Source organism: Crocuta crocuta, unplaced genomic scaffold (assembly GCF_008692635.1).
Source record: "Crocuta crocuta isolate KB4526 unplaced genomic scaffold, BGI_CrCroc_1.0 scaffold59, whole genome shotgun sequence".
Taxonomy (NCBI): Eukaryota; Metazoa; Chordata; class Mammalia; order Carnivora; family Hyaenidae; genus Crocuta; species Crocuta crocuta.
The window spans coordinates 3,354,591-3,379,115 of record NW_027551578.1 but is presented as its reverse complement, the minus strand read 5'-3'; the positions used below and the strand labels follow the sequence as shown (position 1 = coordinate 3,379,115).

Below are 24,525 nucleotides of genomic sequence, written 5' to 3'. Positions count from 1 at the left end.
GACGGCGGGGGGGCGGGGGGGGGAGAGGATAAAAATGCCAGGCAGGCTTCTCAGAAGTCCCTCATCCAGGCCAGAAAGCTCATCGTGTCTGTATGCAGAGCTCATTTGTCCATATTCTGAGCCTGTCTGTTTTTTCACCTTCATAAGGAAAGTCTTTCTGCAAATGAAGGGTTTGGGGACTCCAGAGGCAGTGGCCGTCGGGAGTTTTCCCCTCACTTAAATTGCTGACGAGGAGCAAATTCACAGCCTCTCTTGGAAGTGCTTTTTCTCTGAGGCACAGCCCCCCATCAGAGAAGGCAGGTGGAGCACATGACCGTCTTCTCCTGCCTCCTGTTTGAGAACGGTGGGGGTTTGGGGGGCTGCTCATACATGCAGCTGGGGACCGTCCCCTGTAGCATGTGTGTATGAGTGTGACGTCCAGGAGCCAGCAGGTCAGGTGGAGCCTCAAGACACCTGGGGACTGCAGATGCTGAACTGACAGAGAGAGAAACTCAAGAGAAACTTCCAGCAAATCCAGGGACGAAGGGGGCGAGGGTGGCACTCCTGCAGCATCTATCTTCTGCACATACTGCTGAGTGTGGAGAGGAGAGAAGAGCCAGGGCAGAGAAGGGACTCGCTGGGGGGACGGCAGCTTCGGCAGCTTCGTTACTGCTCTTGCAGGTGCAGAGGGAAGTGTCCCTCCCTGGACCCCCTGGTTTAGGCTTAGACGTCGCTGTTTGCAGTACGTTATACGTGTTGCCTACCTTAGTAATAGACGGGAGTTCTTAAAAGAACATAAAGACATTTTTCTCAGCCGAGTTGCAATTGAAAAGCAGAGAGGAGCTGCTTTCTGTGGGTTTTGTTATTAATCAATGGAAACACCATTTCTGGCTTCTTCTGCAAACCAGCATCTATAACCAGATACGGTAGCATGAAGAAGTTTCCCTTCGTTTATTTCTTTCATAGAATTACATTGCCGTCTTTGGCACTTTCATACCACCGAGTCCACTGGGATGTAGTCTGGAGGCGAACGGTCTTACTTTCTTTTCCTTAAAAACAGCGAGAGGAGAAGGTCAGGGCCACCTGTTCTCAGCACGAGAGACAGCAGAACGAATCGAAATGGAAGCCGTGAGCTCCTCCTGGGCTGCCTGGGGACAGGCTTTCTGACCCCGGACTGCCTTCCCGCCTCTTGGCATCGGCACCCCTTTCACATCTGTAAACGGCTGGCACCCGGGCGCCTCTGTTGAGCCAGCGGTGAAAGCATAGAGTCCCCGATTCCAGCTGCTTGTGGCTCCGCTGGCGGGGCAGGGCCAGCATGCGGCTTTTGGGGAGGGCTCCCCCAAAGCCCGTCCCGGGACAGCGGTGGATGCCCGGCCGGCGGGCCACTCAGCTCTGTGGTTTTGCAGATGCCAGTCCCCTCTGCTGCTCGAGCACCAGGGCGTGGGCCCTTTGGAGTGTGAAGGAGCCAGGGAGCGCGAGGAGACGCTGGAAGGAAGCAGGCACCTGGGTAATGAGAAACCCGGCTGGGACACAGCCCCCCCTCCGTGCCCCTCTGTGCCTCCTGTCACTTGTTTACTCGTTCCTTCGTCCAGCCCACTTGGGTCTCCCACGCCGCAGGGGTGGTTGGGCATGTGGTACCTACAGCAACGGAACTTTGACCTTCTGGCGGTGGCTCTGCCTACCCTCAGGGTGTATCCATTGGTGAGAGCAGAAGGGTCTAGAACCACCATCCTGCTCCTTGTCTCCAGGCCTTTTTGTTCAGCTTCTGTGTTGCTCTGCGTTCTCGTTAACACTGGAAATCAGAGACTCTGCTCTTCTCTCCCTGTGCGACAGAAACCAAATGGCACGGCCCACCGTCCAAAGTCCTGAGTTCCTATAAGGAAAGAGCCCTGCAGAAAGATGGAAGCTGCAAAGACTCCCCCAACAAGCTTTCCCACGTAAGTCCTCCATCCGTAAAGCCCCTCTCACGTGGCTGCACCTCCTGCACCTCCGCACACATCGTGTGAGAATCTGGGGACTCTCAGAAGCCAGTCGTCTACTTCACTGGTCTCTTGGAAATCCTTGGAAATTCCTTCCCTTAGCTCTCTCAGGGCCTCCCCTGGAGTCAGCCTCACCATAGCCTTTGAATCCCACCTTGACACCCCCCTAACGGTGGTTTCAGGCGCCTTTAGGAAGACAGGGCTAGGCATAGGCGTGGGAATGTCCTTGTGTGCTAAAAAGATCGGGCAGGGGTGGGGGGTGTGTACTTAAGGATCTGACGGATGGCAGGAGGGAGACTGGGCCAAACCACCGTGTGACAGATCAGGGCATGATTCATGCTCATGGTCCCAGCCCTCGGCTGCTGCTTCAGGTCTTCTCAGGTTTCCCAGGCTCTGAAGAGGAGCTGTGTCTATATGAGCCCCTTAGTTGGAGACATTTATTGGGCTCTTTGCCTTGTGTCTTCCTTGTGGCAACACTGGCATGCTTCACGCACAAAGAATTGGACAAAGGCTTGAAGAGATTCCTGTTTAGCTTAAAATGAGTTACGAGCGGAATTATGAGTCTGGGACTTTGGCATAAAATCAGGAGCATTTTTAAAAGTGAATTCTAGGGGCGCCTGGGTGGCTTAGTTGGTTAAGCGTCCGACTTTCGCTTAGGTCATGATCTCGCGGTTCGTGGGTTCGAGCCCCGCATCAGGCTCTGTGCTGACTGCCAGCTCAGAGCCTGGAGCCTGTTTCAAAGTCTGTGACTCCCTCTCTCTCTGACCCTCCCCTGCTCACGCTGTCTCTCTCTCTCTCTCTCTCTCTCTCTCTCTCCCCCCTAGAAATAAATAAAACATTAAAAAATAAATAAATAAAAGTGAATTCTAAAAAGAGGTAAAAAATTTAAAAACAAAACCATCTAGGGGCACCCAGGTTTCTCAGTCAGTTAAGCATATGACTTCAGCTCAGATCATGATCTTGCAGTCTAGGAGTTCAAGCCCCGTGTTGGGCTCTGAGCTGACAGCCTGGAGCCTGTTTTGGGTTCTGTGTCTCCCTCTCTGCCCCTCCCCCACCATTTACACACTCTCTCTTTTAAAAAATTAAAAAAAAAAAAAAACCGATCCAGTGAGCTCTGTTGTTGCCTCACATTGAAGAGTGAGTGGGAAGGGTCGGAGGCGGGCGTCTGGTCGGTAGCTGTGAGTCTGGGTGAGACTAAGCTCCTAAAGAATCCGAGTCCAGACTCTGCTTGAAGCCTTTCCGTTTCCCTTCCTTCCCAAGATCGGAGACAAGAGTTGCTCCAGCCACTCCAGCAGCAACACCCTCTCGAGCAACACGTCCAGCAACAGCGACGATAAGCACTTTGGGTCTGGAGACCTGATGGACCCAGAGCTGCTGGGGCTGACCTACATTAAAGGGGCCTCCACGGACAGCGGCATCGACACGGCCCCATGCGCACCCGCCACCGTCCTGGGCCCCGTGCACCTGGCGGGCAGCAGGTCCATGATCCACAGCCGCGCCGAGCAGTGGGCCGATGCGGCCGACATCCCGGGGCCCGACGGTGAGCAGGCCAAGATGTACGCCGTGCACGGCTACGCACCGGCCATCTCGGCTGGTGGCGCGGCCGACGGCAGCATGGGCGACCTCAGTGAGATCTCGTCCCACTCCAGGTCAGTGTGCCCCGGCGCCTGTGGGGGGCCACCCGGTCCTGCTGGGGGTGGGGAGGGGCGCGAGATGGGAATGGCGCGCGCAGGCAAGGTGGGTTGTCTGTCACCTGTGTGCCTGGCCGTCTGACTTCACAGGAAGTGCTTATTTCTCAAGTCCGACTGTGAAATTGGCACCCCAGCAAGTCACTTGCGTGGGGTGTCACTTCCCTTTTCTTTACATCGGAGAGAAAGCTATGCAGAGCTATTGATTGTTCCCGTCCGGCGCTGGCCTCTCTCCCAGTCCGATCTATTCCTAAGTTTTTAGGAGAAGTGGCGGCAAGCTAGACAGCACTCAGGCCATAACACACGGTAAATAGGGGGGCTGGGAAGGCCCTTAGATGAAGACCGTGCCCCCGAGCTGTGTTCCGGAAGCCCCCTTACCAAAAAAGGGAACCCAAGGTCTGAAAGTTTGTTCAGATGATCAGTTCAGTTTTTTTTTTTAAATAAAGACTAGCTGTTAAGCATCCAACTTCGGCTCAGGTCATGATCTCCTAGTTTGTGAATTTGAGCCCCTCGTCGGGCTCTGTCCTAACAGCTCAGAGCCTGGAGCCTGCTTCACATTCTGTGTCTCCCTCTCTCTCTCTGCCCCTCCCCCATTTGTGCTCTGTCTCTCTCTGTCTCTCAAAAATAAATAAATGTGAAACAATATGTACTTTAAAATAAAGACTAGCTAAATATCACAGAATTCTATTCTAAGGGTAGATGTTTAATACACAGTTACGAGTAGTTTCGAACTCCTGTGTGACATAGGTCTGTACAGCAGTTTTAAAACTCATCTGATTTGTGATTTCTGCCTTCAAAGACTAGACGGAGAAATCCAGTTAGTTCAGGTTGGCTGTGGACAGACTTTAACCACACCAGCCATCTCACTTCCCTTGTTTTTAAAAATATTTTTTTAATGTTTTTTGTTTTTTAATTTATTTTTGACAAAGAGAGAGTGTGAGCAGGGGAGGGGCAGAGAGAGATGGAAACACAGAACCTGAAGCAGGCTCCAGGCTCTGGGCTGTCAACAGAGAGCCCGACATGGGGCTCGAACTCGTGAACCACAAGATCATGACCTGAGCCGAAGTCGGCCGCTTAACCGACTGAGCCCCCAGGTGCCCCGACCCTCATTTCCCTTTTTGCCTTCAGGGCTTCCTCACCCTGCTCCCAGCTGCTGTCAGCCTTCCCCCAGACCCCCTCTCAAGGCCACTGCTGCTCCCGGACCCTCTCCCTTCCTCACACGGCCACCGCCAGGGGTAGGGACCTCAAGGGGTCTCAGCTTGGAGCCACGATGTAGACAGCCCCACATGCAGTCAGCGAGCAGAAACGGGTGGCTGTGGTCACAGTCTCAGAGCCAGCGTGCAGGCATTCCGGCTCTCTCCCTGGAAGTCATGGAAAATCACTTACATCAGACTCGCGCGTGTGCGCACATGCTCCCTGCTGCGGTCCCGCGTTTCTTGTGTGGCTAACACCTTCCTCCATGTCTTACCTACCGTGTGTGTCACTTGAGCGAGTTTATGTTACAAGTCAAAGAAAACTCTCCGCTAATCAGTTCACACAACAAAGGCAGTATTGTGGTCACATAACGGAAAAGTCCAGATCTGTCAAGGTGCTGCTGCAGCTCACACGATAGCACCCAAGACGGGACTGCCTCCGTCATTAGGCTCTACGTGATAGCCCTGGAAATCATAGTGGGGGGACCCTCTTGGTTGAAAATGGCCGTGTCACCTGTCAGCCCCCCCGCCCCCGCCCCGAGCCCACGCTCCTTTGCCCACCGGAAGAAAGTGTGGATCTTCTCGGGTTTTAGGAGAAACTCTCCCGTCTGCATTCCCAGATATCTCCTCACACCCCCTTGGCTTTAACCACTGTGGTAGAGGGCACTGCTCTCTGAGGCAGGGGGCAGCTGAGGGGCGGCGAGGACGTCGGGGTATTGTTACACCAGTCAAAGGGGGCGCGAATGCCAGACTGGGGAGTCCTGAGTGTGCTCCCCATACGCGGTCTTCTTCTACTGAGGCAGATGGAGCATAGGATATGGAGATCATTTTCAAGAGAGGTATTCTTACTACGGTTTACCAGTTCTCCTTAATAATTTGACTTACGTTTAATAATGAATAAATAATATAGAAGTATTAGCAGTGACTTCGGTCACCTGCGTCATTCCTGTCCTAATTTCAGGGACCGTTGGAAATCGGCCATACTTCTAGAAATCATCTCGAGATTTTACACCCTTCTAATGTCTCATTCAGAGTTTACACAATTCGTGAAACAGCTGACTTCGTGATACCTCGTTAGACAAATAGAGTTGTGTCGTGCTGTTAAGGACAATTTCTGTGGAAGCTTCTTTTCAGAGCACCTTCATTTATAAATAGAGGTAGGGATATTTATAGGATTTGAAGTGGATTTTCTTGAATACCTTAAGCATTCATTAATTTAATGGCTTAGCTATTAGAAAGTATATGAGAATGCAAGATTGAATTTCTGATTGATTTTACTTTTTTCCTACCACTTTAAACTGAGTGTGTGCACAGCTGTTGTGGAAATGATACATGCTGAGGGACTGGGAGCCGTTACCACCTGGCTGGGTTTTTCTTGCGGTCCTTTAGCTGACAGTGACTTTGAAGCCACGTTTCAACTTACGCCGTAGGCTTTTGCTCAGTATGAAATTCAGTCAGCAAATTGAATCTTTTGAATACTTCCTCCTGTCTGTCCCCTGCCCTGTGCAGCAGAACTGGAGAAAATAAGATTTAAAACAGTTTGAAGTTTTTAAAATATCTAAATGTTTAAAAGTTTAAAATGTTATTACATTTATATGTATGAAATACGTATTTTATTTTTGAATACTGCAAGTATTAGATATTAGTATTTTACATTTATTTATTTATTTTAATGTTTGTTTATTTTTGAGAGAGGGAGAGGGAGCAGGGTAGGGGCAGAGAGAGGAGACGCAGAATCCGAAGCAGCTCCGGGCTCTGAGCTGTTAGCACAGAGCCCGACATGGGGCTCGAACCCACAAACTATGAGATCATGACCTGAGCCGAAGTCAGACGTTTAACTGACAGAGCCACCCAGGTGTCTCAATATTTTACACTTAAAATATTTTAAATAAGATTTAAAGTCTGTGAGGGTGGGGGGAAAAGGAATTTTGCTCAGTCAAGCCTCTGCCTGATTCTGCAAACCCTGAAGAGCCTGCCTTGTCGCACTGGGCCTGCGATGATGAAATAAATAATCACCAGCTCCCTACTTTCTCTTCTGGTCCCATTGGGGCTGGGAGCTGAGGCCCATTGCCCGGTGGCCTGGGCTGTGACTGGGAGTAGCCCACATAGGAGAGGGAGCAGAATAAGCCTGGGCAGGGGCTGCCACCAGAGTTGACCCCCTGGCGAAGATCAGCCCCCATCCCCACGCCCTCTGTACCCCATCCAATGCTTTACTTTCTTGTTAGCGCTCACCGGGAGCTGAAATGGTTTGTGCCTGTTAGGTATCTCCCCGCATGAGAACTTAGTTAGCTTTGCCTCCTTTCACTGGAGCGTCCTGTTTGGAGTCCGGAAGGCACTTGGCCTGTCTCGTTGACTCTGTAGCCACAGCACTCACTACACTTCTTTGCAGAGGGTGGGCATTGGAATATTTGGGAGACAAGGAGGGCGCCACAGGATGCGTGCTGGTCACCGCTTACTGATTACTACACCCACTGGCGATTTCTGCAGGAGAAGTAGACTGCCCATGGGATCAGCTGTTCCCAGTTTCCAGCTTCAGGTGCCCCGATCAGTGCATGGCACACTCTTAANTGAGCAGGGTAGGGTCAGAGAGAGAGGGAGACACGGACGCCGAAATAGGCTCCAGGCTCTGAGCTGGCAGTCAGCACAGAGCCCGACGTGGGGCTCGAACCCACGAACCGAGAGATCATGACCTAAGCGAAAGTCGGACGCTTAACCGACTAAGCCACCCAGGCGCCCCACTCTGGTTCTGCTTTTGCACGACCGCCACGTAGTCCAGCCCCAGCGCGCACACGCTTGCTCCCCAGCAGCCGTCCCGGAGGAAAGCAAGCACAGGGTTGTGCATATGGTTGGATTCCAGGACTGTGAGGAGAGAGACGGAGGACTTAAAACTCTTGCAGACAAGCTTCTGTGGCGCAAGGCGGAAACAGGCAGGTGGAGGGGTGTGCAGAAGTCCTCCAAAACAGGACACCAGGATTGCAGCCTCTTCTCTGCTGCTCAGACCTTTGGTTGAGCAAACCCATTTTTTTTTTTCTTTCTAGGAGGGCAGGGCACTTAGATCAGAGTTCAGAACCCAAAGCAGGATTTGTATCCGCCTAACCACAGATTTGCAAAGTGAAATAAACCAACTGCAGAAAAGAAACATCTCATGTTCTGCATTCTCCTGCAGAACAGCTCATAGCATCTCTTGTTTAGCATTATTCATACCCTTCTCTTAGTAGCAGTGATTGGCACTTGGGGGGGGCAACTCTACACTAAGAACTTTAGTCTAGAAGGAAAGGATTCATGAAAAGCTTGCTGCCAACATTCTAGAATATGTTTACCCATTTCAGAGAAAACTTTTATAGTGATGTTACCGCTGCCATGCATAGATTTTTGCCATATCGCTCATCAGATCGCTTTGGTACATTTGTTCTTAATGTTTAAATATTTTACTATTGGAGTAAAAGGCATTTCTAATCAAGTCTGACTTAGGAAAATAATGTTTGCAAAACAGATGGAAACACACATAACAGTTTCTGACCCTGATACTGTTATCCACAATACATTCTCAAAAAAATGTTCGTTTTGGTCATTTCAGGAGGACATATGAGTGGCTTACGCAGCATATTAACTATCCCAGAATTTGGGTGCCCTACAACTTTAACGATGTAACATCTCAGGGGTAATCAAAGGCTTTCACGTACACCATACTCACAAGAGCTAAAGGCAACGCACCATCCTTCACCGGGCTCTGAGTGGAGAAACTGTAGCCATAGACATTGTTGGGAACAGCTGGGAAATAGGATATGGACTGTATATTAGGTGATAGTGTTGCACTCATGTGTGATTTCCTGAGTGTGACAGTCCTGTTGTTCCCATGTGGGAGTGTCCTTACTTTTAGGAAATCTACACTACAATACAGGTGTAGGATAGAGAGTTAGCAACGGATTCTCAAGGAGCTCAGAGAGGCATATATGTAGCAAGAGANTTTTTATTTAATTTTTTTAATGTTTGTTTATTTTGGAGACAGCGCGAGCAGGGGAGGGACCGAGAGAGGGTACACAGGATCCCAAGCAGCCTCCAGGCTCTAAGCTGTTAGCACAGAGCCCGACACAGAACTTAAANATTGCCCGGATACAGAGTTTCCAGGTTGGGAGGTGATCACCCAGGAAATGGGAAGAGTTCAAAGCTCCCTTTCTCAGTGCTCCTTGCTTCTTCCTAGGGTAGCTCAGGGCATGGGAAGGCAGTGACACACCTTCCCCCAGAATCCACAATTTAGAGCCCAAACTGAAGGAGCTTTGAGTCACACTCAGGAACACTAGACACACAACCAGTAGCTAAGTTACTTCATAGTAGTAAATGAGGTGTTTTATTTCTTCTGTTCTGTTGGGTTTTTTTATTTAATTTTTTTAATGTTTGTTTATTTTGGAGACAGCGCGAGCAGGGGAGGGACCAAGAGAGGGTACACAGGATCCCAAGCAGCCTCCAGGCTCCAAGCTGTTAGCACAGAGCCCGACACAGAACTTAAATCCAGGAGTGGTGAGATCATGACCTGAGCTGAAGTCAGACGCTTAACCAACTGAGCCACCCAGGCGCCCCTGTTTTGTTTTTTTAATTTTTCATATACCCCAGTCCCTCCAACATGTAAATCCTCAAAAATTAGTTGGTTTATTTTGTGACCCTCCTTCCTTTTGATTATTTATAAAAAGTCCATTTTGATAACCATTCTTCATTTTGGACTTTTTTTTTTTCTTTTACTTCCTGCCTTGTAGGATACTTACTGTATACATAGATAGGTGCTAATCGGGTTTCAGCATAAGGTTAATATTTCATCATACAAGAAAGCCTTCCACCCATGAACCCTCTGGTAAACTCTTTGAATAGCAAGTACTCCTACGTATAGATCTTTTTTTTTTTTCATTTTTTTAATTTATTTCTAGGAGAGAGAGAGAGACAGCGTGAGCAGGGGAAGGTCAGAGAGAGGGAGATACAGACTCTGAAATAGGCTCCAGGCTCTGAGCTGGCTGTCAGCACAGAGCCCGACGCGGGGCTCGAACCCACGAACCGTGAGATCATGACCTAAGTGAAAGTCGGACGCTTAACCGACTAAGCCACCCAGGCGCCCCAGATAGTTCTTGCGCGCATCACTAAATAAATGGACCTTCTATAATGCTTACCCTGTGGCATGCACTGTTCTAAGTGCTTCGCTAATATTAACTCACACAGTCTTTGGAGCAGTCCTCTGAGGGTAGGCACTGTTACAGCCCCTCTTACAGATGAGAAAACTAAGCTTACGAAAGCTTCCCAGGGTCCCACCCTGCTAAGTGACAGAGCTGGTGTGAAGATCCAGCCAGTCCGGCCCCAGGATACTCAAAAGGGCACCTGTGTGTCAACTTGTCTGAAAGTTATGCCCTCCTGCCTTTCTGAATTCTGGCAACATAACTACAGTTTAAACATTTACATTATTTTTATGTTTGTAAAACAACTCCCTAGAGTCTGGTTTTACTCATTTGTTATAAAACATTATGTTGTCAGTCTTCCTGAATAAAGAAAAGATCTTTAGGCTTTGATATTTCTATAGGTGGTTATACCGTCAGTGCGGAGTCCCTCTGGTCTTATTAGCTTAACCACTGACTTAAAAAAATTTTTTTTTGGTAGGGAAGGGGCGCCTGGGTGGCTCAGTCGGTTGAGCGTCCGACTTGGGCTCAGGTCATGATCTCATGGTTTGTGGGTTTGAGCCCTGCATCGGGCTCTGTGCTGACAGCTCAGAGCCTGGAGCCTGCTTTTGATTGTGTGTCTCCCTCTCTGTCTGACCCTCCCCTGCTCACGCTCTCTCTCTCTCTCTCTCAAAAATAAATAAAACACTTTTAAAAAATAAAAATTAAAAATTAAATTTTTTATTTAGGGCTTCTGTCACTTAAATATTTTTTGTTGCTGTTGCATCACGTGACCATACAGCAGCCACCCATACAACCACCAGATACGGGGTTGGTGTTGCTGTGTTCGCACCTGCTCACAGCCCCTTCTCTCCCCCCTGGAGGCAGCCACTGGCCCCTCTCCTGGGCCTCCTCCCCTCGCTTCTCCTCATCATGTTGCTAACTGAACTTGTGTGTTCCTGAGCAACCTCGTTCCGCTTTGCCTGTTGATAAGCGTTATTTAAAACTGGAACCCTGTTGGGGCGCCTGGGTGGCTTAGTCGGTTAAGCGTCCGACTTTCGCTTAGGTCATGATCTCGCAGTTCGTGGGTTCGAGCCCCGCGTCGGGCTCTGTGCTGACTGCCAGCTCAGAGCCTGGAGCCTGTTGCAGCCTGTGACTCCCTCTCTCTCTGACCCTCCCCTGCTCACGCTGTCTCTCTCTCTCTCTCCTAAAAATAAATAAAAAACATTTTAAAAAAATAATAAATAAAAAAAATAAATAAAACTGGAACCCTGCTTGCTGTATTCTATGTAACTTGCTTCTTTTTCTACATGATGTCTGGGAGGTTCACCCGAGGTGTTGGCAGCCTCGGTCTGTTGGTTCACAGAGTCTTCCTGTTATCCGTTCTTGTTTTATTGACTGGCAGTCCATTTCACTACTGATGATCCAGGCTAGGGGAATTAGGGCCCTGTTACGACCAGTCGTCCCGTCGACCTTGGTACCCGCTGTGTGTGCAGGGGCTAATCCAGTGTGTGCGCTCAGGAGCGGAATTGCTGGGTCGCGCGCACACCTTCACAGGTAGTGCCCAGGCTGCTTTCCAAACTGTCCGACTCAATCCTCCCACCTGCGAGTAGCGGGTGGGCACTCGGGCCCAGCTGCCCCCATTCCTGCCAGTCAGTGTGCGTGTCGTGTACTCTGGCGTGGTTTGCGTCACCATTTTCCCAGCAGTCCTGGACATTGAGCACCTTCTTTTGGGTTTCCTTTCTTTCAGAGCATCAGTTGTAAGTGTGCTGCTTATGCCTATATTTGATTTTCCTCTGATTGTTTTTAACATCCTTCCAGCCACAGGCATGCAGCTTGCACGCGGGCATCCTCAGCCTGGGGACAATTAGGCACTCTGGCCAGGGCCACGGTGGAAGGATGGCTGTGTCTACCTCATTCTGCCCGATTTTGCCCCCCGGGGTGAAGCATGGTGGGGAGTGGTGGGAGGGTAAGGGGGGGGGTGTCTCAGAACCTGGCAGCATGCCAGCACTGCCGGACTCTGGTTGTATCATAGTTTTTGTCTACTCTTCTTTCCAGCGGCTCACACCATTCAGGAAGCCCTTCTGCTCACTGTTCCAAAAATAGCGGGTCTCTGGATACGTCCAAAGTCTACATCGTGTCTCACAGCAGTGCCCAGCAGGTCCCCGGGTCCGTGTCTAAGCCCTACCACAGGCAAGGGGCAGTGAGCAAGTACGTCATCGGCTGGAAGAAATCAGAGGGCAGCCCACCGCCTGAGGACCCCGAAGTGACTGAGTGTCAGGGGTAAGGTGGCCAGCGGCTCTTCCCTACGCAAGGGCTCTTCCCTTCCCTTAATCTTACACGCGTTTGGGGGATACACTAAGCAGATGTATTTCCCTCCCCCCCCCAGACAGAAATATATCTTCTAAGAAGGAATAATCTAGAAACATCTTTGTAAATCTTCTTAAATATTGGCATTTATGTTTCTCTTTAAAAGGCTTCTCTTTCCTCGACTTTTGCGTTCAAAAGAAATCCCTGTTCTTTATTCTTCTATCTAAACAACTGCCTACAATAGAAAAATCACGGTAATGCGCTATTGATGGTGTGACTCTAGAGTCTAAATAAACACATTCAAGGACAATGTGAATTCCCTCGGCGTCCCTGAGTCTGTTTCTTCAACTTGTTGTGTGACATCGTCAAAGAGAAAGGATCCTACCTAGTTTTACCAGGACTCTGATTTCCCTTTCAGTTGTTAGGTTTTGTGGGGACAGGGAGAGAGCGAAGTGATGTGGCTCTTTGGAAAGAGAAAAAAGATACTGATAATCCGTTTTTATAACACTGTGGAAACTGCTATCTCTCTGAAGAGATAAGTAAAGAATGCAAAACAAGGGTGGTCAGAGCTATTTCGCTGTTTGTTGGCTTATTTTTATTTTTTAATTTTTTAAATGTTTTTACTTATTTTTGAGAGAGAGCATGAGTGGGAGAGGGGCAGAGACAGGGAGACACAGAATCCAAAGCAGGCTCAGAGCCTGATACAGGGCTTGAACCCATGAACAGAATATCATGACCTGAGCCAAAGTCGGATGTTTAACCAACAGAGCCACCCAGGCATGCCTATTTCCCTATTATTAAAAGGAGAGCCTGGATGGCTTAGTCGGTTGAGCATCCAACTCTGGATTTCAGCTCAGGTTATGATCTCACAGTTCATGAGTTCGAGGCCCACGGACAGCTCAGAGCCTAAAACCTGCTTCAGATTCTGTGTGTCCCTCTCTCTACCCCTCCCCTGCTTGCACTCTGTCTCTGTCTCAAAAAACAAATAAACATTAAAATCATATCGTGGAACCGGCATTGATTGAACCTGACCTACCTCAGAAACAAAGCAAAAGCCAGAGAAACTTCCAGGTAATCATTGTTCATTTCGAGCATGACTGCGTGAGTTCCTTACTCTGGTAATTTCCCAGTGAACTGTCAGACTGTGACAAGATGGCCTTGCTTTTGAAATAAAGTCACCTCTGTGACTCATGACAATAACATCCAGGGCATCCTCTGTTGCCCTGGGCCATGGATTCCTAGGTCCTTACGTTTCAGATCCTGTGGCCAGGACCGTTCACCTCTGCTGACGGGACAGCCACTGATGATCTGCTGTGTCCTCAGGAAAGGTTTCGTTCCTCAGATTGGATTTCCAGAGTAAACCTTTAAAAAATGAGTCCCTGGTTTTCTCTGTTTTCTCCCTGGAAAAGAGCTGAAAATAATAATTCCACTAGACAGTCTTTTGTTGTTCGTAAATACATTTTTATATACTGTTAATGAAGGGAGACAGCTGCTTTATTTATCCAAACGGCTTTGCAGAATTGCCAATAATAAAACATGCTTGGCACACGCCTGAATCGATTACTCTTAAATTTCAGGCTCCCTCGGGTGCCTCTCTCTGTGTCGCCCAGGTGAGATGGGGCGGTGTGGTTGTTTGCCCGCGAGAGGAAGGTTCTCTCGAGTTTCTGAGAAACCCGAGGAGAGGTGTTCCTGCAAAGGACGTATGATAATCTCTGATGAATTATTGAAACTGTGTTTTCTGACAGATTGGGGAAAGAAAAGCACGGCCTTTAAAAAAAAAAAATGGGCTGTATTTTTTCCCATCCAGGGCTTCGGGGATCTGATTTGATTCTGAATTATTCAGAAATCTACCTTTCTAGTTGAGCTCATTTCACAGATGTAAAATGACATGGGGGTCTGGAGCAAATGCGGCAATGACCTGACTTAATAATTAAGAAGCGTGCATATGAGTACGTGGTGGTCGAAACAGCAGAGTTTAATCCTTCAGGCTACAGGCACTTTACAAATGGGCTGGCCCGTCCTTCTTCATTTCCTCTCTGCTTTATTTCAACAGGCTATACGGTGAGATGGAGATCTTGTCCACGGGAACCCAGCACCAGACCGTGGTGGGGGGTGCCGTTGCAGAAACTCAGCATGTCCTGTCCAAAGAAGATTTCCTGAAACTGATGCTTCCTGATAGCCCCTTGGTGGAGGAGGGGAGAAGAAAGGTTAGTGACTTTCATGAGGCTTTGAAGTTACCAGAAATACTGAACAAAAGTCTGAAGGGTCTCAGAAGTTTCCAGAACCCCACCTTGGGCATTCTCTCTCATGATTCTACCTGTTACTCTGTGCGTGGCTGACCGTTTTCAGGGTTTTTTGTCTGTCTGTAAGCAGGGCGAGCCTGGGGGAGGTTAGGAAGGGCAGCTTTCTGGCATGGATAGAGCATCACAGAGTTGTACCAGAGATAAGAAATAACACAGGCACAGCCTCTTAGTCCCGTCACATTCTGGGTGACCAGAGACAGTAGCTACCAAATCCATACCACCTGACTTGCTGCTGAAATCTACCTTCTGCTCCAAGCCGGACACTGTCGTGCACCACACCCTATGAAACTATGCATCGGTTGCAAGGGAAGGCCGTGTGTCAGTCTTCCAAGCCAACCTCACGGTCAGTGGCACACCTTCATTCATCCCGAAGCAGTCCCCAGCTACTGTTAGATTACTTATTGTTGCAAGTTGTAGCTTCACTGTTATTACGGTCTCTTAAACCACTTTGTTGAGTAATGGAAAGTATTCAAAGGAACTTGTGGGGAATTGAGCTCAGTCTCCTCTTTTTTGCAAGTTCCTGGGTCCCTTCGTGGAGAAATTGAGAAGTTCATATAAATACTTGGTGTCGGAGTCCAGGATGGAAGCCAGATCTTCTCCTTTCTAATCCAGTGCTCTCTCTCANNNGCCGTGTTGACTGTGATCAGGGTAAACACCAAGTCTGTGTACTTTTGTCTTCTCTATAATAAAACAATACTGCAATTAACCTAATTGTGTTCTTAGAATAACACTCTAATTAGATACTACCTCAAAGCCGCTTTAATCTAATGCGCCTGTAATCATGTTCTGAAGAGCCTGCTGGTGTGTGTGAAGAGGGAATCCCAGAAGAACTCAATCATTATGAGCCTTTTTTTCCTTCTAAACTTGTATCAAATCATATATACGGTACTGTATAAGCTTGGGTGCAGACTATTGTGAAAAGGGGCAAATAGCTTTTCTTTGCATAGAAATGAACTTCTCCTTGACGTGAGGGCTTCCTGCCCCTCTTCTAAGACAAATCACCTTCTTTTCATGGTGTAAATTTAACTTTGTAGTCAGCACACATTCCAGTTCCCATTCATCAGTTGGACGGACCAGACAGAATGGAAGGAACACATACAATAGAAATATTTTTAGCTCTCTTGCCGCACTCACAAATGTAAATAGCCATTTCTGTATTTGTCTGATGCAAACATTCTGGCTTTTACTATTGTTTATAGAAAAGGAATGTGGTTCGGTAGGCAGAAGAAGTTGGAAAGTCAGATTTGATTTCATTTTTCTCGAGTATTCGACTACTGTTTCCTGAGTAAGAATCTTCCCTACCCTGTCTGTGAGTCAACACAATGAGTTCAATGGTTCCCTTGAATCCGGTAGCGATCGATTACTTTAGCTACGTTTTCAGCAATTATAATAGACTCCTGTGGGTGATCACTTTGAAGTAGACAAGATCTTCCTGGACTGATAACCATTTTTTCTTGAACCTATTTTTGTGACCTAGAAAGCCTCAGTGTTCAGAGTCGGTTTTATTATTATTTGGATGAGAGTGAACCTCCCGTGAAGTGGATTGATACAGAAATTGCCTGATATTAAAACGTAGTCCTTTCAAATTAAAATCAAGCCCGCGCTATGTGTGCTTTTGAATAACGGTGCCTGAAATGGCAACCTGATCTATTTCCAGGACCTGGTAACGTTGTAAGGTCATGCAGTTTCCATTTAACATTTCAGAATTAATAAAGCTGCATTTGTCTAATTCATGATAATATTTCACAGAATGTCAAAGGAGGAAAGGATTCAAATCCAGTAACTGTATGAGAGCCCTGGCGTATTTGCCTAGATGACCCACATGCCTGGTTCAGCATTCCTGAGCTAATGCTTTATGCCTGCCCGCCTGCCTGCCTAGGGAGAACTCAGAGATGCTATCACGGTGGTACTTGTACTGCTGGATTTAGTCAGATAAATTCCATGCTTTCAACTCTTTCATGTCTGCCTTCCCCTCCCCCCAGTTTTCGTTCTATGGGAACCTGTCTCCGAGGCGCTCGCTCTACCGCACCCTCTCTGATGAGAGCATATGCAGCAATCGGAGGGGGTCTTCGTTCGGCAGTTCGCGAAGTTCAATACTTGACCAAGCCCTGCCCAACGACATCCTGTTCAGCACCACCCCTCCCTACCACAGCACGCTGCCGCCCCGCACCCACCCCACGCCCAGCATGGGGAGCCTGAGAAGTAAGTGTGCGGGGACTGAGCTTCTGTACCCGGGNATGCGGGGCTCGAGCCCACGAACCGTGAGATCATGACCTGAGCCGAAGTTGGACGCTTAACCAACTGAGCCACCCAGGTGCCCCTCTTTCCTTTTTTTAAAAAATGTTTGCATATGGTGAAAGCCTCAGAGGGGACACTTTTTAAAAGTTGAGCAATACTGTGTGAATTTTGAAGAATATTGAGCAACCCATATTAAACATTTTTATCAAGTCATGACTCTATATATTAATAAAAGGTCTGTGTATACATGATATATATGTATACCAGCCATAAAGAATAAAATATCTAAGACCTGATTTTATTAAGGAAGAAGTGGCACAAGAGGTAGATTTTCCATTGGGGAACAAGCAAGGAGGAAGGTTTGGTTTTCCAGGCTTCTATTTCCCTGTGTCCCTGATGTTCGGTACCGGGTGATGGACAAGGTGGTAGATGGGCATCGGGACCTGGGGCTCTTGAACCTGGCTTTCCCCGCGGGTGGCGGTATAACCCGGTGCTCCTCACTCATGCATTCTATATCCGGTTTACTCCAGTTTATGGGCCACAGATTAGCTGGGTAATAATTTCTACATGATCTTCCTTCAGATCCTGAAATCTTTGACTTTTACGCAGTGTCGGTATTTAAGGGTGGTAATTTTTTCACTCTGGCTTTATTTCCTTTTTTTTCATAGTTTAATTTCTAGTGTACAGGAAGATTAAGGATTTAATCAGAAATACATTCATTATCAGGTTTTTTTTTCTTATTTCATATAAAGCATTATCTTTAGAACCAATTTGAACTTCATAATATGTGTAGAAATCTCAGGCTAAATGAAATAAAACTTCTAATAATGCTGCTTCTAATGTATGACATAATTGGAAATGAACCTTGTCTCATAAAATCCTTAATCTATTTCTTTAAGTAACATAATATCCTGCCTATTATCACGAGTCCATTTGCCTAAATTGAAGAAACCTTTAAACTCCTTGATAACTGTATGAAAGGTCAGACATATTCTAATAACCTAATATTTCTCTAAATGTTTTTCCTTTTTTGTAAATAGGTAACTTTAATGTCCTCTTGAAAGCATGCGTAAAATCAGTAAAACTATTTTCTTGCAAATGTTATTTCTTTCATTTAAAATGCTTGATGTGTGGTCATGAAATTTGCGGCCTGTGCATTGATGTAATTCTTATATTCTACCCTTCACTGCTTTTATTGTGAAAGATGTGTCCTTTTTTTTTAACTTCACTTTTTTTTTTTTTAACATTTATTTATTATTGAGAAACCGAGAGAGACTGAGCATGAACAGGGGAGAGGCAGAGAGAAGGGGAAACACGGAATCGGAAGCAAGCTCCAGGCTCTGAGCTGTCAGCACAGAGCCTAAGGCGGGGCTCGAACCCACAAACCACTAGATCATGACCTGAGCTGAAGTCGGACACTTAACTGACTGAGCCACGCAGGCGCCCTTCTTTACTCAACTGTTTTTTAATTAATTTTTTCTTAAGAGCCATTTTAGGTTCACAGCAAAATTTAGCAGAAGGCATAGGGAGTCCCCAGAAACCCCTGCCCCCACATATACACAGCCTCCCTCTCAATCAGCATCCCCCACCCGGGATACATTTGCAAGGATCCATGAACCGGCACTAACACGTCATCATTAACCAGAATCCAGTGTTTGCTTACGTTAGGATTCAGTCTTGATGTTCTACCTGCTGTGGGTCTGGACAAAGTCAGATGACATGTTTCCACCACTGTAGTATCATACAGAGTATTTTCACTGCCCTAAAATGCTCTGTGTTCTGCCTGATCATCTCTCTCTCCCCCAAACCCCTGATCTTGTTCTGCCTTTTCCAAAATGTCATATGCTCAGCATACACTATGTAGCTTTTTCAGACTGGCTCTTCCCTCCACATCTTCTCGTGGCTTGATAGTTTCTTTCTCTTCTGAATAATATTCCATTGTCTGGATGTGCCACAGTTTATCTACCTACCTACTGAAGACCTGCATCCTTGTTTGGTATTTGCACAAGTAGGACACAGGCAGGGTACATTATTTGCTCACGATTCAAGTTCAAAACTGCCTTATGTGTCTTTACTGCTCACTTCCCTAGGGAAAGCAGTGAGCATGGTCCTTGCCATTGGCTCTTCTCTCTTGAAACCTTATTTGGCAATGTGACTTTAGTTTCCTGTAGAAACTACGCGGAAAAGGTTCTCGCGGTTCCGTGAGGGAAATGACACAACATGGATAAGGGAACTGGAAGTAATTTGTGCTGATGTGTCTGACGCACTGCACTTAACGTGCACGGTGGTTACTTTTTAATCTCCTCCACAGATTTGTGGTCGTTCTTCCCTTTCTGTGGTTTCCGGTCTCTTGGCAGAGCCTCTGGAAGAGGAGTCCACTCGTTGAGAGTAGTTCAGAACTGGAACAACAGATGTGTGCACAAGAAATGAAGACTCGTTGAGGTTGACCAGTTGTTTCTCTTAGCCCCAGAGACTTAGCTTCATGTGAAAGCTTGCAGGGGGGAGGTTAGTTCCATCGAACTTCTAGCAGCCACGTGGAAAGAGGGAGGCAGGCGTGTGCTTCCGTTAAGCTTTAAAACTCCAGCATTCCCACCTCAGGACCCTCAAAGAGAGAATCAGTCACTAATAGAAACGGATTCCTAATTTGGAGTAAGTGCAGAGAAAGGGTCAGCAAGTTCATCTTTGCACAGTACATATTGCAGGAGCTTTCCCACAGGTAATTATTATTAGAGTCACAGGCTTCTCGTTCAGATATTTTTAGCTAGTAAATGTCCCACATTTGAACCTGTCTCAGACTCTTTCTTCTCTGGAGATCAGGATCTTAATTCAACCTTGTGAGACCGGTCCTTCACAAACACATTTTGGATGTGATTCATGTCATGATTCGGATAGATTTCCCGTGAAGAAGTCCCTGATATGTGCTGTATCATTAGGTCTTCACCATGGAGGTGTAAAAATATGGCCTGATGAAGTAATTGAAAATATTTCTGAAAATGTTTCTGCGTTGCATTTAGGGTCTTTGTTTTCATTATTACTGGATTCCAGAAGAAAATTGCTTTTGTGGCCCACAAAGAAGAAAATGGAAAGTGAACATTTGGACGCACCATTCACAGGCCAGATAACCAGTGACGTTGATAAATGTTCACTGTATCTGTTTTCTCCTTGACCAGTTGGGTACTTGGCTTTATTCAATGTAGTCCCCAAAGCATTGGTGGGGTCACAGCATGTTTAATGAGAGTTCCTGATTTTTTTTTTTTAATTTGTGTTATTTGTTTTCTTCATAAATGTTTATTATAAAAATTTTGCCATTTAAATGTTTATCACAAAGAAGGCCATAAAGGGCAGTTTTAAAACAAATTAAGACAGAAAATAACAAGACATACCAATAATCTCATATCTGCAAAATATCATAAGAGAATACATACTGACTAGAACTGCCTAATGGCTGATTAAAGAAATCAGTCTTCAAGGGGCGCCTGGGTGGCTCAGTCAGTTAAGCCACCGACTTTGGCTCAGGTCATGATCTTGAGGTTCGTGGATTCAAGTCCCGCATCGGGCTCTGTGCTGACAGCTCAGAGCCTGGAGCCTGCTTCGGGTTCTGTGTCTCCCTCTCTCTCTTCCCCTTCTTCACTCGCACTCTTGTCTCTCTCTCTCTAAAATAAAAAACATTAAAAAAAATTTTTTTAGATCAGTCTTCTTTAAGATTGAACAATATTTGAAATGGGAAGTGAGGCTTCAAGAAAATAATATGAAGGCCTTTATTATCTAAATACTACTGCCTGGGAAGAAGGCTTATATCCTTCATGTTCCCTTCCTAAAACTACTGCTGCTCCCCTTAGTTTTCCTTTTCTTAATTTTTTTCCTTTTTCTTGTATTTCAATTCCAGTATCAACATACAGTGCCGTGTTAGCTTCAGGGGTACAATAGAGTGACTCAGCAATTCTCTGTATCACTCAGTGCATGTGGCACTAAGTATACACTTAATCTCCTTTACTGATTTTACCCATCCCCCCCCCCCCCCCCCTACNAGTTAACATTCCGTGTTATATTAATCTCAGGTGTACAATAGAATGATTCAAGGCTATACATCACTCATTGCTCATCAGGATAAATGTATTCTTCATCCCCTTCACCTATTTCACCCATCCCCCCCACGTACCTCCCCTCTGGTGACCATCTGTTTATTCCCTATAGTTAAGAGTCTACTTTTTGGTTTGCCTTTTTTTCTTTTCTCCTTAGTTGGTTTTGTGTGTTAAATTCTACATATGAGCAAATTCATATGGTATTTGTCTTTCTCTGACTCCCCTGATTTGGTTAGCATAATACTCTCTAGATCCGTCCATGTTGTTGCAAATGGCAAGATTTCATTCTTCTTTATGGCCAAATAATATTCCACTCTGTGTGTGTGTGTGTGTGTGCGCGCGTGTGTGTGTGTGTACACACGTGTGTTTGTGTGTGTACACATACCACATCTTATTTTTCTTCTTCCCTTTTTTTTTTTTTTTTGAGAGAGATTGTGAGCAGGGAAGACATGCAGGGGGACAGAGAGAAAGAGAGAGTCTTAATCAGTCTCCATGCTCAGCATGGAGCTCGGGGCTCAATCCCATAACCCTGGGATCATGACCTGAGCCAAAATAAAAAAATGGACACTCAACCGACTAAGCCACCCAGGCGCCCCATACGACATCTTTTTTATCCATTCACCAATCAATGGACACCTGGACTGCTTCCATACCTTGGCTATTGTAAACGATGCTACTATAAACATCGGAGTGCATGTATCCCTTCAATTTCGTGTTTTTTTATTCTACAGGTAAATACTGGATCATACGGAGACTCTATTTTTAATTTTGGTGGGCACCTCCACACTGTTTTCCTNTAAACATCGGAGTGCATGTATCCCTTCAATTTCGTGTTTTTTTATTCTACAGGTAAATACCGGATCATACGGAGACTCTAATTTTGGTGGGCACCTCCACACTGTTTTCCACAGTGGTTGCACCAGTTTGCATCCCCACCAACAGTTCAGGAGGGTTCCTTTTGCTCCGCCTCCTCGCCAGCACTTGTTTTTGCATGTGTATTTGATTTGAGCCATTCTGACAGGTGTGAGGTGATAACCTCATTGTGGTTTTGATTTGCATTTCCCTGATGATCAGTGATGTTGAGCATCTTTTCACATACCCGTTGGCCGTCTCTGTGTCTTCTTTGGAGAAATGTCTGTTCATGTCTTCTGCCCATGAAGACAGAAACTTCCGCCAGTTTTTAATTGGATAATTTGGTTTTCTTTGGTGTTGTGTAAGTTCTTCGCCTGTTTTAGATACTCATCCTTTATCAGATAATATTATTCGCGAACATCTTCCCCCATTGAGTGGGTTGTCTTTTTGTTTTATTGATAGTTTCCTTTGCCGTGCAGAAGCTTTTTGCGTTTATTTCTGCTTTTGTTTCCCTTGTCTCAGGAAGCCTGTGTAGAAAGATGTTGTTACAGCTGGTGTCACAGAAATTACTGCCTATGCTCTCTTCTAGGATTTTTATGGTTTCAAGTCTCACATTTAGTTCCTTAATCCACTTTGAGTTTATTTTTGTGTGTGGTGAAAGTGGTCCAGTTTCATTCTTCAGCATGCCACTGTCCAGTTTCCCAACACTATCTGTTGAAGAGACTTCTTCCCATTACACATTTTTGACTCCTTCATCAAAGATTTATTGACCCTATAGTTGTACATTTATTTCTGGGCTTTCTGTTCTGTTCCATTGCTCTGTGTGTGTGTGTGTGTGTGTGTGTGTGTGTGTGAGAGAGAGAGAGAGAGAGAGAGAGAGAGAGAATACCATACGGTTTTGATTAGTACAGCTTTGTAATATATCTTGAAGTCTGGATTTGCCATGCCCCCAGCTTTGTTTTTCTTTTTCAAGATTGCTTTGGCTATTTGGGGTCTTTTGTAAGAATCCCTGTTTTTTGTTTTTCTCTTTTTTTGTGTGTGGAGATGAAAGCCATCCAAGGAATAAGTTTCAAAAGATAAGAACAGACTTTAACTTTTGCATGTTTCCAAATCCTCTAGTTTTGACCTAGCACCTCCCAAAGGATACCCCTTGAAGCTTAAAGATCAGGGAGAGTTTAGAATTCATCAAATGAGTATTTTCCCTGTAATTCAGTACTCACGCACGATGCTACAGACCCAGGCATAGGCCCAGTGCGTGGAGTGCAGGTAGTTAGAGCTGCTAACAGGCAGGAGGTGACCCTGGCCAAGTTGGCATTGCAGAAGGTGCCCGGGGGCCGTCAGAGGCAGGGTCTGGCTGATTCTCTAGGGCACTACTATCTCTTTTTCAAAGGTTCCCAATCTCCCCTGTAATAAATATCCATTGGTTTTTAGAGAGGAATTGCCAGACCTCAGCTGTCTGACCATCAGAAAGAAGGCTCTTTGGCATTTATAACAACAAGTAAAGGCAGACTTGATACAGACGGTCATTGTGCCTTCTGGCTGTGGATAAACAAACAGGAAGCCACAACGTTAGCATCTAGGCCCGAGAGCAGGAGCCAGGCATCTGTGTCTAGACATTAGCCACCGTTCAGACTCCACAGGCCACTGTCTCCTGTGAATGGGCTGAGAGAGCAGGGCACGCTCCTGATGTAACATGAGCTTTGGCAATAATAGGCTTCGATACCTAAGACAAGGGGTGCCTTTTCTTCCGCGTCTGTAAAGCTCAGGAAACAATCCAGTTTCAGCCGCCATGCTGTGTACCCGCCCCAAACCCCCACCAGCCCAGCACCAGCAGGGTTCATCTGCTTGCTGACCGGGCTCCCCGAGGGCGTGACCTGTGTCTTCCTGGTCAGATGGTACGTGGTGGTCCCTGGACCATAGGAGATGCCAGGGAAGCGCCATGTGGGTGATGGCAGTGGTGATAACTTAACATCCAAGAAGGACATTATAAAGGATTGTTGGTGACTTGGAGTCTCAGACCAAAAAAATAAATAAACAAAAATTGTGTTTTGCCAAGTCTATGATTTTTCCAAGCAATTGAAAGAAATTGAGGTGCTTTTCATTTTGATAACTCAGAATGTAGGTGCTCTTACTTCATTTGAGGTGACTGTCGGTGACACTAGGACCTTCCTGTGTGCTGAAAACTGATGGATTTTGACTTAAATCCGTAGAGGTTTTCTACCAGAACTGTGCTCTCCATCAAATGGCCTCTTATCGTGGGCATCGCAGCCAGTGCCACCTTCTGCGGGCACACGTCTGCCGGTGCTTGGTCCCATCGCCCTGTTTTCTTCGTGGAAAGACTCGGGGCTACTTGTATTATTTCCTTGTTGATTTGTTTATTGCCTCCCCCTGCTGACCCCCCACTAGGCATACAGTAGTCATTTAGCAAATACATCTCAGATACGTGGATAAGCTAACGTATCCTGGGAGAAAGGAGTCTTCCTAATCCACTGATCATCTTTGCCAGTCCTGTAGTACCAAATCAACACAGAGGTTTCATTCACAACCAGGGAACAGGGAACATTCATTTGTAATAAAGAAGAAATATCACAAACTGCATTTCCCCTCTTCTGCCCCCCGCCCCCCTGCCGGTCTCCATAAAAGTTGGAGGACTTTTTATGTCCTCCATATAGTTAGCGTGCCCTAGGCTTACCTCTGGTTGTGAAACTTACGTCCCGAGACAGTCCCATATCCCGGAGCCGTCACACGCTTGGCACACGGGTCTGC

General features: G+C 46.6%; 1 protein-coding gene across 4 annotated transcripts in view; it reads left to right on the top strand.

Moving 5' to 3' along the window:
* Positions 1-24,525, top strand: part of SIPA1L2 (signal induced proliferation associated 1 like 2) — a 177,764-nt gene that overhangs the window by 134,476 nt on the left and 18,763 nt on the right. For all 4 annotated transcript variants that reach the window (XM_077751641.1, XM_077751640.1, XM_077751638.1 and 1 more), the window contains exons 12-17: positions 1,386-1,486; positions 1,813-1,916; positions 3,219-3,607; positions 12,033-12,257; positions 14,338-14,491; positions 16,570-16,789. In XM_077751641.1, coding sequence (XP_077607767.1) covers positions 1,386-1,486; positions 1,813-1,916; positions 3,219-3,607; positions 12,033-12,257; positions 14,338-14,491; positions 16,570-16,789 — 1,193 coding nt within the window. The remainder of the gene's footprint in view (positions 1-1,385; positions 1,487-1,812; positions 1,917-3,218; positions 3,608-12,032; positions 12,258-14,337; positions 14,492-16,569; positions 16,790-24,525) is intronic.